General features: G+C 36.5%; 1 protein-coding gene across 1 annotated transcript in view; it reads left to right on the forward strand.

The window, feature by feature from the left end:
* VAMP7 (vesicle associated membrane protein 7) overlaps window positions 1-17,864 on the forward strand; it is a 43,941-nt gene that overhangs the window by 14,084 nt on the left and 11,993 nt on the right. The window contains exons 4-6 of the mRNA XM_014834716.3: window positions 444-581; window positions 3,075-3,165; window positions 17,313-17,380. Of these exons, the coding sequence (XP_014690202.1) occupies window positions 444-581; window positions 3,075-3,165; window positions 17,313-17,380 (297 nt within the window). The remainder of the gene's footprint in view (window positions 1-443; window positions 582-3,074; window positions 3,166-17,312; window positions 17,381-17,864) is intronic.

Consider the following 17,864-nt stretch of genomic DNA (forward strand, 5'->3'; position numbering starts at 1 on the left):
CTGTACAACCAGTATTGAAAATCAATTAAAAGTTTATGTCACTAGTGTTATCTTTACATATGAAAGGCTGTGCTATTATGGATTTATTTATTAAGCGTCTTCTTGTGCTGGGCCTTGTAATAGACCCTGTGAATGGTATGGAGGAAGTAAAACCTGATTCTTCCTCTCAAGAAGCTAACCTAGGTATTGTTATATTCACTTGGCAGTAATCAAACATATTTGGATTGGACTCTCAGCTCTTTCATTTACTAGTTGTTTGACCTTTGGCAAGTTAATTACCTTTTTGGAGCCTTTGTTTCCTTATCTGTAAAGTGAGGTCAGTGCTAGTTCCTCCTCACAGAATCATTGCTCAGTAAATTTTAGCTGTTCTTATGGTTGTTCTTAATCATCCATATCATCTTTGTTTATTTCCTAAAGTGGACTCTGTGTTGGTCTCTTTTCAGGACTTTGAACGTTCCCGAGCCTTTAATTTTCTGAATGAAATAAAGAAGAGGTTCCAGACTACCTATGGTTCAAGAGCACAGACAGCACTCCCCTACGCCATGAATAGTGAGTTCTCAAGTGTCTTGGCTGCACAGCTGGTAAGATCTTTCACAGGATATATAGTATTTTGATTCTTCTTTATTACCTTTAAGCACCATGAATATAGGGAAACCTGACCTGCAATCTGTTTTTCTGGTTGTTATTATTTGCCAACATAATAAAACTTCCTGATAAAGAAAATTTAAAGGGGCCATATTAGGATGGAAAGCCAATAATCAGTAATATTCTCTATTAGTAGTGGTCAGAATATCTCAGGGTTGGGGAAAGACATTAAAGATCGTTTACTTCAACTGCCCGTCTAACGCATAAATCCACTCAGTATGCCAAATGGCCTCTTAACCTTTACATTAACCTTCTACCCTCCCATGAGGTGAATTTAACTTTTGAACAGCTTAAATTAGTCATATGAAAGTCTGTTCATCTGTATGAATACCTAATTGTCAGCTCAGTGAAGTTATACATATGTGTATACTTGTGAAATACCGCCCTTTTCAAGATAGAAAACATTTTCATGACCCTGAAAGTTCCCTCATGTCCTTTGCTGTCAGTCCCCTGCCCCACTCTCTGCCCCAGGCAACCAGTGCTGTATTTTCTGTTACTATAAATTAGTTTTTTGTCTTGTCTAGAATTTCCTATAAATGGAACCATACATTATGTACTCTTTTGTGTCTTGCTTGTTTTTCTCAGTGTAAGGCTTTTGCTGTTCATCCATGCTGGGTAAATTAGTCGTTTCCTTTTTTTGCCAAGTAGTATTGTATGTATGTACCACAACTTGTTTATCCATTCACCTGTTGTGGGATATTTGACTTGCTTCTAGTTTTCAGTTATCATGAATAAAGCTGTTAGGAACATCCATGTACGAGTCTTTGTGCGGACATATGTTTTTATTTCTTTTTGGTAAATACCTAGGAATGGAATTGCTGAATCATAGGGCAAGTGTTGTTTAATTTTATAAGAAATTATCAAACTTTTTTCCAAAGTTGTTGTACCATTTACATGCCTACCAGCAGTTCCAGTGTTTCTGCATCCTTGTCAACACTTGTTATGGTCTATCTTTTTAATTTTAGTCATCCTAGTGGGGTGTAGTGATATCTCATTGTGGTTTTAATTTGAATTTCCCTGATGACTAATGTGTTGAGAACTTTAAAAATGCTTACCTTTTGGGGCTGGCCTGGTGGCGCAGCAGTTAAGTGCACACGTTCTGCTTCTCGGTGGCCTGGGGTTCGCCTGTTCGGATCCCAGGTGTGGACATGGCACCACTTGGTGAAAGCCATGCTGCGGTAGGTGTCCCACGTATAAAACAGAGGAAGATGGGCATGGATGTTAGCTCAGGGCCACTCTTCCTCAGCAAAAAGAGGAGGATTGGCAGTAGTTAGCTCAGGGCTAATCTTCCTCAAAAAAAAAAAAAAATAAAGATGCTTACCTTTTATCCAAGGAACTATTTGACTGCAAAGATGTAAGTTCTATCTATGATAGTGTTGTGAATGAGGAAAAAAAGACTTATTGTAATTGAATACTTTTCACTTCTCCTATAAGTGTTCTTTTTAATATTCTTTTTGAATATTACACTTCTAAATATGCATTCCTCGGGGAATGAAGTTTTTGTAAATAGCTATAAATCTTTATTATTCAGTCAGTTGGTCTGTTTTATACTTTCCACTAGGAAACATTCATATATGTGCAACTGTGTAAAACATCACCAACAAAAAATATACCAATGCACACAGTCAAAAGTAAATAGGGTCAACTGGCAGCAGAACTTTCAACGTAGCTAGTTTGTCATTAGCTCCAGATCTATGTGTGACCCTCTGAATCTGTGCTGGGATCCTTGTCTATAAATGGAGATAATATTGATAATAGCATCTTCATTATAGAATTTTGGGGTGGATTAAATAACATCCCTTATTTGAAGTATTTAGCACAGTGAAGTGACTGGAATATTGTTTATTAAGGACTCCATAATTGTTAACTTTGGTCAATAATTTCAAAATATATACTGTCATCAGTGTCTTAGATTTCTATCCTATAAGAAGCCAATGAAAATAGGACACATACTCTGATCCCAACAGATACAAGAACTGATGATCAGAAGCCTGGCCAGCCTCTACCTCATCATGCCCAAGAAGTGGGGAACAGTTTAGGGTGCCCTTTCCCTCTCCTGTTCCCCCTGCCCCAACTGCAGTCTTCTTTTCTCCTTTCTTCCTTGTCTGAGCACAGATTATATAACCCCCTACTTCTGCCCTAAGAGTCTCAGATGTATATTTGCTATGTTATAATGCATTTAGCTTTATTTTATTTAAAATAAGGTGATATTTTTATACTATAATACTTATATTTCATATGGTAGCATTTTTTATGCTGCCTATATTTTTTCCTAGGTCTGGTAACAATTTTTGAATGAAGTGACATGACATGTATCTTTTGTATCGAGACATAATTTTATAGCATTCCTTAATGTCATTCTTCTTCTTTTTGTTTTCCTATTGTAAATAATGTCTGGGTACAATAAGTTAAATCTTATTTTCTTATAGAAGCATCATTCCGAGAATAAGGGCCTAGACAAAGTGATGGAGACTCAAGCCCAAGTGGATGAACTGAAAGGAATCATGGTCAGAAACATAGGTATGTTTTATGGCATAGTCCTTATGTATGCAGGCAATGATAGTAGATTACTTGATTGGGGTCAAATTATTCTAGAGAGGCTGAAACAGCACTTCCTTATTGTTACTATTGAAAGCCAATTGTCAGCTGAGATGGAGATTACTTATGATACTGTCTACTGTGTTAATGGTTTCTTCTTAGTACTTATGACTGTTGTTCATTCTGAATTTGTTAGTTTGCTTAGCAAGACTAATTTCTGAGACCCTTACAATAGTTCAGCAATTTAAAATAATTTAATCAGTTTTGGCTGAAGATACCCAGATGGCTGATATTATCGGTAGATACTTAAAGTATAACTATTTGACCTCCTTAGAAAGTTTGTAGCTCTTGATTGAGAGAAAGAAAGAATTGGACCAAAAAACTGACTGTTGTATTCTTCAAAAGAAAACTAGGATGTAAATTCCATCAGTCTATGTTTTGCCAGGAACCTATTTAGCACATCAAAATAACCCAGAGAAATGCATCAGGTTTATTTGTTAATTGATTACGCAATGCTATTTAGATTTAGGATGGTGCTGGTTTTTTAGAAGCACTAGTTCTCACAAGCTAGTCCCTGGGCCAACGGCATCCGCATTCCCTGGGAATCTGTTAGAAATGCACACTTTTGGGCCCCACCCCAGACTTAGTGAATCAGAAAATCAGGGTGTGCGGCCCAGTAGTCTGTTTTTGCAGGCCCTCCAGGTGATTCCAATGCATACTCAAGTTTGAAAACCACTCTTAAATATATCTTCTAAGGGGAATACCTCACAGACACTATCTGTGTATAGTGAATATCCACTATCTGTGTATACATAGTTATAGTTTATATTCAGTTTTGTGGAGACAGTATGATATAGTGATCAAGATTTGGAGTCATATATGCCTGAGTTTGAGTGCTGATTTCACTTCCTACCTGCTTTTAGCCCTCAATCAATCCTCTAACGTCTCTGAGCTTTATTTCCTAATCTGCAAAAAGGAGCTAATAGAACCTAAGGTGACCAGGATGAAGAGGTAATGTGTGTAAAGCACTTTATACAGTGCCTGGCACTTGGTAAGAGCTGAGTGATTGTTAACTATTGTTAATCTACTTTCTGCTCATACAGTGTTTCATTGAGTTGTATCATAGGTTACCAATCGTGTCCTTATTTTGGACACTGGTTCTTTAGAGCACTGTTACTCAGAGTGCTGCTTTACAAACAGATAAGGAGCTTGCTCCAGAATGTAAGTCAATGCTGTGTTTCCTTCACTGAAAATGTCTTGCTACGAAAAGGTCAATCGAACTGAACAATGTGCTTAGAGACTTAGGTGAACCAGTAGCAAACACTCTTAGGTGGCACTGATTTAGAGATTTGTGTTAGAATAACAGTACTGTTATAAATGTTTTTATGCCTATTATATTTTGCGTATTTTCTTGAGATTAATTCCCAGGAATGGGATTAATAATCAAAAGGCAGAAACATTTTTGCAGTTCTTTATATGTATATCTGTTGTCTATTTGAAGTGATTTCCTTTCATTGATTTTAGTTTTAATTATATGTCTTAGATATATGTATTTATTTTGCCTGAAAGTAGAAGCATCCAACTGCTACAGTATTATTTACTGCAGATGCATAGAGTTCCCAGAAAATGAACTGTTTTAGTCAACTCCTTTTAAATGACTTACTTATCTTTCGAATTACAGAAACAGCAAATTAAAAATGTAGCAAAAACATTTCTGAGCATCTCCCTTTGATTTTTTAACAGCTTTATTGAGATATAATTCACATATCATACAATTCACCCATTTAAAGTATACAATCCAGTGGTTTTTACTGTATTCACAGAGTTGTGCAACCATCACCACAATCAATTTTAGAACATTTTCATCACTCCAAAAAGAAATGCTGTGTCCATTTACAGTCGTTCCTCTTTTCCCCTCAACCTCCACACCTAAGCAACAATTAATCTCCTTTCTGTCTCTATAGATTTGCCTATTCTGGACATTTCATATAAATGGAATCATATAATATATGGCCTTTTGTATCCTGGCTTCTTTCACTTAGTGTAGTGATTTTGAGGTTCATCGATGTCATAGCATGTATCAGTACTTCATTCCTTGTTATGGCTGAGATACATTTTATTTATCTATTCGTCAGCTAATGGACATTTTGGTCGTTTCTACTTTTTGGTTATTATGAATAATGCTTCTGTGAACATTTGTGTACGAGTTTTTGTGTGAGCCTATGTTTTCAGTTCTCTTGAGTGTATACCCAGGAGTAGAATTGCTGGGTCACATGGGAACTCCATGTTTAACATTTGAGTAAGGCCAAACTTTCCTAAGGTGGCTGCACCATTGTATATTCCCAAAAGCAATGTATGAAGATTCCAGTTTCTTCATATCATCACCAAAATTTATTATGTGTCTTTTACTATATGCCAATCTTGTATGTGTGAAATGGTATCTTATTGTAGATTTGATTTGCATTTTCCTGATGACTAATGATGTTGAACATCTTTTCCTGTGCTTATTGGCCATTTGTGCATCTTTGGAGAAATGTCTATGCAAAATCCATTGTTATTTTTTAAGTGGGTTGTCTTTTTATTGTTGAGCTGTAAGAGTTCTTTGTATATTCTCGATACTAGACCCTTATCAGATATATAATTTGCAAATATTTTCTTGTATTCTATGGATTTTCTTTTCACTCTTTTGATAGTGATCTTTGAAGCAGAAAAGTTTTTAATTTTAATGAAATCCAATAATTTTTTTCTTTTGTTGCTTGTCCTTTGGATGTCATATTTAAGAAACCATTGCCTAACCCAGGGTCACGAAGATTTACTCCTGTGTTTTCTTCTAAGAGTTTTATAGTTTTAGCTCTTACATTTAGGTCTATGATCTATTTTGAGTTATTGTTTACATATAAGGTAAGGAAGGGGTCCAACTTAATTCTCTCAAATGTATATATCCAGTTATCCCGGCACCATTTGTTGAAAAGACTTTTCTTTTCCCATTGAATAGTCTTAGCACCCTTATCCAAAATCAATTATCCATAGATATATGGGTTTATTATTTCTGGATTCTCAGTTCTGTGCCATTTATCTGTATATCTCACCTTATGCCAGTACCACACTGTCATAATTATTGTAGATTTGTAGTAAGTTTTAAAATCAGGAAGTATGAGTTTTCAAACTTTGTTCTTCTTTTTCAAGATTGTTTTGGCCATTCTCGGTGCCTTTTCTTTCCATAAGAATTTTTGGATGACCTTTCAGTTTCTGCAAAAAAGGTAGTTAAAATTTTGATAAGGATTGTGTCGAATCTGTAGATGAAGTTGGGGAGTATTGCCAGTTTAACAATATTAAACTTCTGACCCATGAACATGAGATGTCTTTCCATTTCTTTATGTCTTTAATTTTTTTCAACAATGTTTTGCGGTTTTCAGTGTACAAGTCTTACATGACAAAGACTCTCTGCTTGACCAAACATTAGACAGGCCTGTCTGAGCCCTCTATTAGACTAGGCCTCATCTTGGGCTCTGTTCTTGGCCTGCCTCAGCCAGTCTTAGCCAAGAATTATGGTAAGTCAATCCCCTACCCTTGATATCTCATCACCCTTGATAGCTGATCAAGTTCCTCATCCCCTACCTTTGATGTAAAAGTCATTGGTGCCTTTAGGGAGGTCCTTTTAGGCCAGTTTAGCAAGAATCCCCTACCTTTGATTTTTCCTCTTAGTAATTTTCCATCCACTGACTACCCCTTCACTCTGCTTGTTGGCTATAAATCCCCACTTGTTTTTTCTTTTTTTAGAGATATGATTTACGTATAACATTGTGTGAGTTTAAGGTGTACAGCATGTTGATTTGAATCATTTATATATTGCAGTATGCTTACCACCTTAGCTTTAGCTAACACCTCTACCACATCACATAAATTATCATTTCTTTTTTTCTGGTGAGAACATTTAAGAGTGAGTCTCTTAAGCAATTTCGCAGTATATAATACAGTATTATTAACTATAACCAGTGTGCTATGCACTAGAGTTCCAGAACTTATTCTTCTTTTAGTTGCAAGTTTGTACCCTTTAACATCTCCCCAATTCCTCCACCCCCTAGCCGCTGGTAACCTCTATTCTACTTTGTTTCTATAAGTTCGGTCTTTTTAGATTCCAAATATAAGTAATATCATACAATATTTATCTTTCTATGACTTATTTCATTTAGCCTAGTGCCCTCAAGATCCATCCATGTGTTACAAATGGCAGGATTTCCTTCATTCTCATGGCTCAGTAATATTCCATTGTATATATATACCACATCTTTATCCATTCACCCATTGATAGACACTTATGTTGTTTCTATTTTTTGGCTGTTGTGAATAATACTGCAGTGAACATGGGAGTTCAGATATCTTTTCAGTATCCTGTTTTCATATCCTTTGCATATATACTGAGAAGTGGAATTTGTGGATCATATAGTAATTGTATTTTTAATTTTTTGAGGAACCTCTATACTGTTTTCCATAGTAGCTGAACCAATTTACATTCCCACCAACAGTGCATAAGGGTTCCCTTTTCTCTACTTGGTCACCAATACTGGTTATCTCTTGTCTTCTTGATTATAGCCATTCTAACAGGTGTGAGGTTGATATCTCATTGTCATTTTAATTTACATGTCCCTAATGGTTAGTGATGTTGAGCATCTTTTCATGTACCTGTTGGCCATTTGTATCTCTTCTTTGGAAAAATGTCTATTCATTTACTCTGCCCATGTTTAATCAGATTATTTGATTTTTTGTTATTGAGTTGTATGAATTCTTTATATAGTTTGTATGTTAACCCCTTATCCAATACATGGTTTGTAAATATTTTCTCCCTTTCTGTAGATTGCCTTTTCATTTTGTTGATTGTTTCCTTTGCTGTGCAGAAGCTTTTTAGTTTTATGTAGTCCTGCTTGTTGATTTTTGCTTTTCTTGCTTGTTCTTTTGGTGTCATATGCTAAAAATCATTGCAAAGACCAATGTCAAGGACCTTCTTCCCTATGTTTTCTTCTAGGAGTTTTAGGTTTCAGGTCTTACATTTAATTCTTTAATCCATTTTGAGTCCGTTTTTTTGAGTGGTGTATGTAGGGATCCAACTTTAATTTTCTTTGTGTGGTTATCCAGTTTTCCCAACACAATTTGTTGAAGAGGCTATCCTTTCCCCATTGAGTGTTGTTGGCTCCCTTGTCAACTCTTAGTTGACCATATATACAGGGGTTTATTTCTTGGCTCTCTGTTCTGTTCCATTTGTCCATGTGTCTATTTTTATGCCAGTACCATACTGTTTTAATTACTACAGTTTTGTAGTATAGTTTGAAAGCAGGAAGTGTGATGCCTCTGGCTTTGTTGTTTTTTCTCAGGATTGCTTTGGCTCTTTGGGGTCTTTTGTGGTTCTATACAAATTTTAGGATTGTTTTTTCCATTTCTGTGAAAAATGCCATTGGAATTTTGATAGAGATTGCATTGAATCTATAGATGGCTTTGGATAGTATGGACATTTTTAACAATATTAAGTCTTCTGATCCATGAACATGGGATATATTTCCATTTGTTTGTGTCTTCTTCAGTTTCTTTCATCAAGTCTTGTAGTTTTATTGCATAGATCTTTCACTTCCTTGGTTAAATTTATTCCTAAGCATTTTTTATTTTTTATAGTATTGTGATTGGGATAGTTTTCTTTATTAGTTTTTTGGGAGTTTTGTTGTTAGTATATAGAAATGCAGTGACTTCTGTATGTTGATTTTATATCCTGCGAGTTTACTGAATTCATTGATTAGTTCAAGTTTTTTCGTTGAGTCTTTAGGATTTTCTATATGTAATATATTATCTGCAAATAATGACAGTTTTACTTGTTCTTTTCCAGTTTGGATGTCTTTTGTTTCTTTGTCTTGCCTGATTGCTGTAGCTAGGACTTCTAGTACTATATGAATAATAGTGGTGAAAATAGGGACCCTTGTCTTGTTCCTGATCTTAGAGGAAAAGCTTTCAACCTTTCGCCATTGAATATGCTAGCTATTATGGCCTTTATTATGTTGAAGTAAGTTCCTTCTATACTCAATTTGTTGAGGATTTGTATCATGAAATGATTTCATATTTTGTCAAATGTTTTTTTCTGAATCTATTGAGATGATCGTAAATTTTTATCTTTCATTCTGTTAATGTAGTGTATCACATGTATTGATTTGTGTATGTTGAACCATCCTTGCATCCCAGGGGTAAATCCCACTTGGTCTTGGTGTATGATCATTTAATGTGTTGTTGAATTCAATTTGCTAACATTTTGAGTTTTTTTGTATCTTTATTCATCAGGGATATTGGTCTGTAGTTTTCTATTCTCATGGTGTCCTTATCTGGCTTTGGTATCAGGGTAATGCTGGCCTCATAAAATGAGTTTGGAAGTATTTCCTTCTCTTGAGTATTTTGGAAGAGTTTGAGAAGGATTGACATTAATTTTTCTGTCAATGGTAGAATTCACCAATGAAGCCATCTGGTCCTGGGCTTTTCTGTGTTGGGAGGTTTTTGATTACTGATTAAATCTCCTTACTTGTTATTGGAGCATTCAGAGCTTCTATTTCTTCTTGATTCAGTCTTGGTAGGTTGTATGTTTCTAGGAATATACTCATTTCTTGTAAGTTATCCAATGTTGGTATATAATTATGAATAATAGCCTCTTAGGATACTATGCATTTCTGTAGTATCAGTTGTAATGTCTCCTCTTTCATTTCTGATTTCATTTATTTGAGTCTTCTCTTGTTTTTTAAAACTTAGTCTAGCTAAAGGTTTAACGATTTTGTTTATCTTTTAAAAAAACCAACTCAGTTTTGTTGATCTTTTCTATTGTTTTTCTGATCTCTATTTCATTTATTTCCATTCTGATCTTTGTTATTTTTTTCCTTTTGCTAACTTTGGGCTTAGTTTGTTGTTGTTTTTCTAGTTCCTTGAGGTATAAAGTTAGGCTGTTTATTTGAGATCTTTTTATTTTCTTCATATATGCATTTATCTCTATAAACTTCCCCCTCAGAACTGCTTTTGCAGCAGTCTATAGGTTTCAGTGTGTTGTGTTTCCATTTTCATTTGTTTCTACATATTTTTTTTTATTTCCCTTTTAATTTCTTCTTTGACCCATTTGTTGTTCAGGAGTGTGTTGTTTAGTTTCCACATACTTGTATATTTTCCAGCTTTCATCTTGTTGATTTCTAGTTTCATACCATTGTGGTCAGAAAAGATACTTGGTGTGATTTCCCTCTTCTTAAGTTTGTTAAGACTCGTTGTTTTGTTTTGTGTCCTATTGTGTACTGTATCCTGGAGAATGTTCCATGTGTACTTGAGAAGAATGTGTATTCTGCTGTTGTTGGATGGAATGTTCTGGATATGTCTGTTAGATCCACTTGGTTTAATGTATGGTTCAAGTACAATGTTTCTTTATTGATTTTCTGTCTGGATGATCTCTCTTGCTGAAAGTGGAGTATTGACGTCTCCTACTGTTACTGTATTGTTCTCTATTTCTCCCTTCAGATCTGTCAGTATTTGCTTAAAATATTTAGGTTTTCTGATGTTGTGTGCATATATATTTATGATTATTATTTCTTTTTGATGAGTTGACCACTTTTTTATTATATAATGACCTTATTTGTCTCTTGTTACCATTTTTGGTGTACAGCCTTATTTTGTTTGACTTAAGTCTAGCTATCCCCACTTTCTTTTGGTTTTCATTTGCATGGAATATCTTTTTCAATCCCTTCACTTTGAGCCTATATGTGTACTTAAGTCTGAAGTGAGTCTCTTACAGGAAGCATATAGTTGGGTCTTGCTTTTTATCCATCCAGCCATTCTGTGCCTTTTGATTGGTAAATTCAATCCATTTACAGTTAGGGTAATTATTGGTATGTACGGACTTACTAATTCCATGTTGCTCATTGTTTTCTTGCTGTTTTTTAGCTTCCTTGTTCCTTTTTTCCTCTGTTTCTGCCTACCTTTTTAAATTCGTGATTTTCTGTAGTTGTGTTCTCTATTTCCCCCTTATTTATCTTTTGTTAATCTACTCTAGGTTTTTGCTTTGTGGTTACCATGGGGCTTACATAAAACATCTTATAGATGAAATAGTTCACTTTAAACTGATAGCACCTTAACTTCAATTGCATGAAATGCCTCCACCCATTTACTCCTCCTGTTTTATATTTTTGATGTCACAATTTACCTCTTTTATATTGTGTATCATTAACAAATATGGTAGCTGTAATTACTTTTAACATGCTTTTCCTTTATCCTTTATACTATAGTTATTTAACACACCATCCTATTACAGAATTAGAGTTTTCTAAACCTATGTATCTTAACCTTTACCAGTGCATTATATAACATTCGTGTGTTTTTGTGTCACTAATTAGCATCTTTCCTTTCGGCATTTCTTGTATGGTAGATCTAGTGGTGATGAACTCCTTCAGCTTTTGTTTTTCTGGGAACATCTTTATTTCTTCTTCTTGATATCTGAACAGTAACTTTGTCATATAGAGTATTCTTCACTGGCAGTTTTTTTCTTTCAACTCTTTGAATATATCATTCCACTCTCTCTTGGCCTGTAGGACTTCTGCTGAGAAATTCGCTGATAGCCTAATGGGGATTCGTTTCCAGGTTGCAATCTTTTTTTTACTCTGGCTTCTTTAAGGAATCTCTCTTTATCTTTGACTTTTGACAGTTTCATTATAATATATCTTAAAAAGATCTTTTTGCATTGAGATAATAGGGTGATCTATTGGCTTCATGAACTTGAATGTCCAAGTCTGTCCTCAGGTTTGGGAAGTTCTCAGCTATTATTTCTTTAAATAAGCTTTTTGGCCCGTTCTCCCACTCTTCTCCTTCTGGAACCTCCGTTATTCTGGTATTTGTACATTTGATGGAGTCTCATAGATCACATAGGCTTTCTTCACTCGTTTTCGTTATTTTTTCTTTATTATCCTCTTATTGGGTTATTTCAAAGTTCCTATCTGCTAACTTACTTATTCTATCTTCCATTTGGTCTACTCTGTGGTAGATGCTCTCTATTACATTTTTCATTTCATTCATTAAATTCTTCAGCTCCAGGGTTTCTGTTTGGTTCTTTTTGATGATTTCTATCTCTTTGTTAAATTTCAGATGTTGTTCATGTATTGTTTTCCTGATTTCATTGAATTATCTTTCTGTATTTTCTTGAAGTTCATTAAGTTTTCTCAAAACAGCTATTTTGAATTCTTTATCAACTGGATTGTAAAATTCCATATCTTTTATTTTGGTATTGGAGGATAATTGTTATCTTTTGTTAATGACATGTTTCCTTGATTCTTCATGTTCCTTGGAGTTTTGTGCTGCTTTTGCATTCGAAGTAGCAGACACTGCCTCAAATCTTTACTAGTTACCTTCAGGTGGGAAATAGTGTTCGTTGGTCCTGTTATATCTGGGGTTTTCTCTGACCTTATGGATACACCTCCTCTATGCTTCTTGCTCCCTTGTGCGGTATAATTTTTAAGCTTTTATGTCTTCTCTGGTCTTATAGCTCACCAGGCGGGCTGCTAGAAACCTCTCTTTTGTTTTCCAGAAGGTGGCACTATAGCTCAAGTTTATGGTTTCTCTCTTGCCCACAGACCCTGGTCTGGTATTCTGAGAGCAGTCCTTTTGTTGGAGCTCACTCTTGCGACTGCACTCAGGAGCATGCATAAGGTGCTGACCGCAGGGTGGAGGGAGGTGTAGGTTTAGCACTCTGGGCATTGGGGTGACTCTGGGACCGGTGGGAAGATCATCAGGTGAGGGTCTCCCAGAGGCTTGTGATCAGACTTCCTGCTGAAGTCCTGTGTGCAGTCATCAGAAACTGTGTCCCTTTAATGTCCTTTGATATTTTTATCTGCCTCTTTCCTGATCTCCCTCCACACCTCCCTGCCCCCCTCCAAGTCATGGAGGTCCTGCCTCAGTACTCTGGGTGCTGCTGGAGAGAAACGGACTTCTCCAGTGGCTTGTCACACAGCTAAGGTAGCCAGGCACTCCCTCACTGCTCTCCCTTTCCCCTGGGGGAGAGGTCACCACTGGCTAGGTCAGGCCTACACTGTGTTGCCTTGGGGGAGGGTTGGTGCTGGCAAAGTTCTTTTTACCTTCTCTAATGTGTCAAAATTCGTTTTTTTTTTTTTTCCCTCCAATGACATGCTGGAATCCTCCCCTCTGCAAGGCTGGACTTGTATGAATTCTCTCTCATCCATGAGTGCCTGCCCAAGTCAGTGCTCTTCAGTGCTCTTCGACCATGGCCAAGAGAGGTTGGGGCAGGTTCACTGGTCCTGTTGGTTCTACAGCCTATACCGAGGTCTGTCTGCCTATTACTGATACACACAGGTGGACAGGACCCAGATCCTTTGGCATATGGTGCTGGATCCTATAACTCCTACAGAGGCACTTTTATTTGTGAATGGATGCCTAATTAGTTGTTAAAAAAGGGGAACAAAAAGGAGGCATGTCGTATGCTTCCATGATGTTGATATCACCCCACTTGTCCTTGTTATATTCAGAGTTGAACTCCGTTTCTCTGCCCTATAGTGATAGTCTTGACCCTTATTGCAGTAGTGTTGAATAAAGTCTTCCTTACTGTTTTTCACAAGTGTCAGAATCATTTCTCTTTAATAGTATCTCTCTTCCAATATCCTTCTTGCCTTGTTCTTTTTAGTGGGTTCCTTATGATTTTCTATATACTGGATCATGCCATCTGAAAAAAGATAATTTTAATTCTTCCTTTCCAATCTGGATGCCTTTCATTTCTTTCTCCTGCCTAATTGCCCTGGCTTGAACTTTTAGTACGTTGTTGAATAAAAGTGGCGTTAAGTGTTGTCTTATTCTTGATCTTAGGGAGTCTTTCACTATTAAGTATGGTGTTATCTGTGGGTCTTTCATGGTTGTTGAGTGATTTTATCATGAAAAGATGTTGGATTTTGTCACATGCTTTTTTGCATCTATTGAAATCATATTGTTTTTGTCCTTTATTGTATTAATATGGTGTATTACAATAATTGATTTTTGAATATTAAATCAACCTTATGTTTCTTCAAATAAATGCCACTTCATCATGTTGTATAATCCTTTTTCCGTATTGCTAGATTTGTTCTACTGGTATTTTATTGAGTATTTTTTTATGTTTATGTTCATAAGAGACATTGATCTGTTGTTTTTCTTTTCTTGTAATGTCTTTGTCTGGTCTTGATACGAGAGCAATACTGGCTTCATAGGATGAGTTGAGGTCTTCCTTCCTTTTCTATTTTTGGAAGAGTTTGTGAAAAATTGGTATTAATCCTTCTTGAAATGTTTGGTAGGATTCACCTTTGAAGCCATCCAGGCCTGGGCTTTTCTTTGTGCAAAGTTCAAAAATTATTGATTCAATCTCTTTTTTTGTTGAAACTGTATTCAGATTTTCTATTTCTTTTTGAGTCTGTTTTGGTGGTTTGTGTCTTTCTAGGGATTTACCCATTTCATTTAAGTTATCTAATGTGTTGACATAGTCTTGTTCATAGTGTTCTCTTAGGATCCCTTTCATTTCTGTGAAGTTGATAGTGATTATTTTGGTAATTTGAGTCTTCTCTTTTCTTCTTGGTCAATTTATGCAAATGTTTGTCAATTTTGTTGATCTTTTCAAAAAACCTACTTTTGCTTTCATTGATTCTCTCTATTGTTTGTTCTGTATTTCATTTTTTTCTGCTCTAATCTTTATTATTTTCTTCCCTCTTGTTAGCTTTGGATTTAATTTACTCTTTTTTCAGTTCCTTAAGGTGGAAATTTAGGTTATTAATTTCAGATCTTTTGTCTTAGTCTACTCAGACTACAGTAAACAGTTACCATAGACTGGGTGACGTAAACAACAAAAATTTATTTTCTCATGGTTCTGGAGGCCAGAAGTCCAAGATCAGGGTGCCTGCATGGTCAGGTTTTGGTGAAAATTCTTCCCGACATGAAAGTGGCACCTTCTCACTGTGTCCTCACATGGTAGAAAGTAAGACAGAGGGCAAGCGCTCTGGTGTCTCTTCTTATAAGGGCACTAATCCTGTTGTAAGCCCTCATGGCCTCATCTAAACCTAATGATCTCCCAAAGGCCCCATCTCCAAATACCATCACATTGAGGGGAGGGGATTAGGGCCTCAGTGTATGAATTTAGGAGGACAAAATTCAGTCTTAGAACATCTTTCTTGTCTTTAATGTAAGTGTTTACTGCTATAAATTTCCTTTCATGTACTGCTTTCACTTCATCCCATAAGTTTTCCTTCTGTTACTGATTTCAAATTTCATTCCATTGTTGAGTCCAGTAGCTGAGCCCCCTCAAAGTAAGCTTCTAATCTCAATTCTTTTTCCTGTGTATGGATGTTGCTTTCCTGTTTCTTTTCATAGCTTATTATTTTTTCTTGAAAACTGGACATTTTAGACAATGTATTGTAGCAACTCTGGGTACTGATTCCTAACCCCCAGGCTTTGTTGTTGGCTTGTTTGTTTAGTTGGAACTTTTCTTTGAAGTCTATTTTTCCCACAGTGTGCAGCCTCTAATGTCACTTCTCAGAGGGAACAACCTTGGGCATGTGCACTGCCACCCTGGAATGACATGGCTCTCTTTGAGTGTCTCTTTTCCCAATCTCCCTGTTAAGCTTCTAGCTGATCTGCCCCTATTGATGTCTCACCCAGCTGTTAGCTTCCAGTAATTGCAGGCTAATTGCTCTATTTTTTCCCAATAGTTCCCCCAACATAGATTGCTGCAGTCTGATCTAGTTTTGGGCTCCCTTGTCTTTGAGGCCATTCTTAGATGCTTGTTCTGACCTCAAGAGGGTTCTTCTAAGCTGTCTTCCCCTGATACTCTCTGTTAAACTTCTAGCTGGTCTATAGTTTAGCTTGTTTTTGTAAAGCTACCAGGCTCATCTTAATTGTTTATATCCAAAATCTCCATTGTTTTTGACAGCACCCTTAGACTTGAACTTCCCCATACTCTGTTCCAAATAAAGTCTGTCCTCTTAGGGAAAGCTCTCTGTTCTTAAGGCCTGCTTCTCTCCCTGGGAACAGTCTCTGAGCCACTGCTCTGGAACTCTGGATAGGGACAGTGGACTGCTTCTCTTGGAGTGACACCCTTGTTCTACCAGTGGAGTAGTCTTCTTGGCTTGCCTTTCCCAGTGTGAAACCTCCACTCTATGAGTAAGTCGAGCCAGGAGCACTCAGGGCCCAGTATTCTTAGCCTGCCACCTGAGGCAGAGCTTCTGCCCTATGTGTGGGGGCTAGGTGGAGGAAGGGAGCCCCAGACCTATTAGCCTTGCCTTGCTGGAATAGAGTTTCTGCATCATAGAGTTGGGGATGGGGTGGAGTTGGGGGAGAAATGCTTGCCCTTCCTGGGGAGAAAGTATAGCCTTTGACTGGGACCTTGGGGGAAAGAGAGCTCCCAGGCTTTACTTTGCAGGAGTGGAGCTTCCATCTCACTGAGCTGAGGGATGGAGCAGGTCAAGGCTCAAATGCCATAGACTCTCACTGTTTTTACTGAGAATTAGTTGATTTTCTTGGATAAATGTTTCTCTATTTGCTGTATGTACTTAGGACATTCACAGTTTTCAGAGACTTTAAATGGTGGTTATTGTTTGTTTGTTTTTATAATTTTTACCAGTTATGGTTGTTTTGTTGGAGAGAGGGTCTGTGGAGCTCCTTACACCACAATTCTGGAAGTATCCAACTCTCATTCATTTTAAGGGTTCTGTTTTGTTTTTTTTACTCTCAGATCATGCTCTTAATTTAGGGGTTTGCAAACTACAGCCCTTGGATCAAATCTGGCCTGTTTTTCTACATACATTTTCATTGGAACACAGTCATACCCATTTGTTTACATATTGTCTCTGTCTCACAGAATTGAGTGATTGTAACTGAGACCATTTGGCCCACAAAGCCTAAAATATTTACTATCTGGCCCTTTGCAGAAAAGTCTGCCAACCTCCACTTTAGTTGATAAGATTTACTAAAGTCTTAAAAATATAAGCTCTTCTGTGCTAAATGTGAGTTGTCAAGAATACCAACTATACTTAAAATCAGATTTTGCTTAAAGAGAAAAATAGCAGATTTTTAATATAAACATGATCTTTTCTCAATATTTTCAGATCTGGTAGCTCAGCGAGGAGAAAGATTGGAATTATTGATAGATAAAACAGAAAATCTCGTGGATTCTGTAAGTATGGGATATGATAATATTTTTCAGGATGTAAAGTAGAGAAACTGTGGTTGATGGCTAACATAGTAGGGAAATGTCTTAAATTTAGTACTTTAGTGTTTTTTTACTTTCTAACCTCCATTATCTGATTCCATTATGATAATAAGGATAACAATAAGGGGTAGAAAAAAAGCCATGGTCCATTGATAGCCATTAAGGAAGGTTTGGTTTGGAAAACATACTTAATATACAGAAACAATTCTTCGCAATTGATGCCTACGTAATTTAGCATCTCAGCTGCATATACCAGTCTGTTCTCTGTACATTTTGTAAAACATGAAACAAATAAATGTGCAGGCTAGTTGTGACCCAGTGTGAATCCCGAAAACTGGACAGTTCAGTCACTTTCTTGCTTACTCTGACAGCTTGATCTTTTCTTGTATCAAACAAGAGGCAGGGATTGGGAATGGCCAATGAACCTTAAAGGGGTCAGTGTGTCCCT

The sequence above is a fragment of the Equus asinus genome, chromosome X (genome assembly GCF_041296235.1).
Source record: "Equus asinus isolate D_3611 breed Donkey chromosome X, EquAss-T2T_v2, whole genome shotgun sequence".
In the NCBI taxonomy this organism is placed as follows: Eukaryota; Metazoa; Chordata; class Mammalia; order Perissodactyla; family Equidae; genus Equus; species Equus asinus.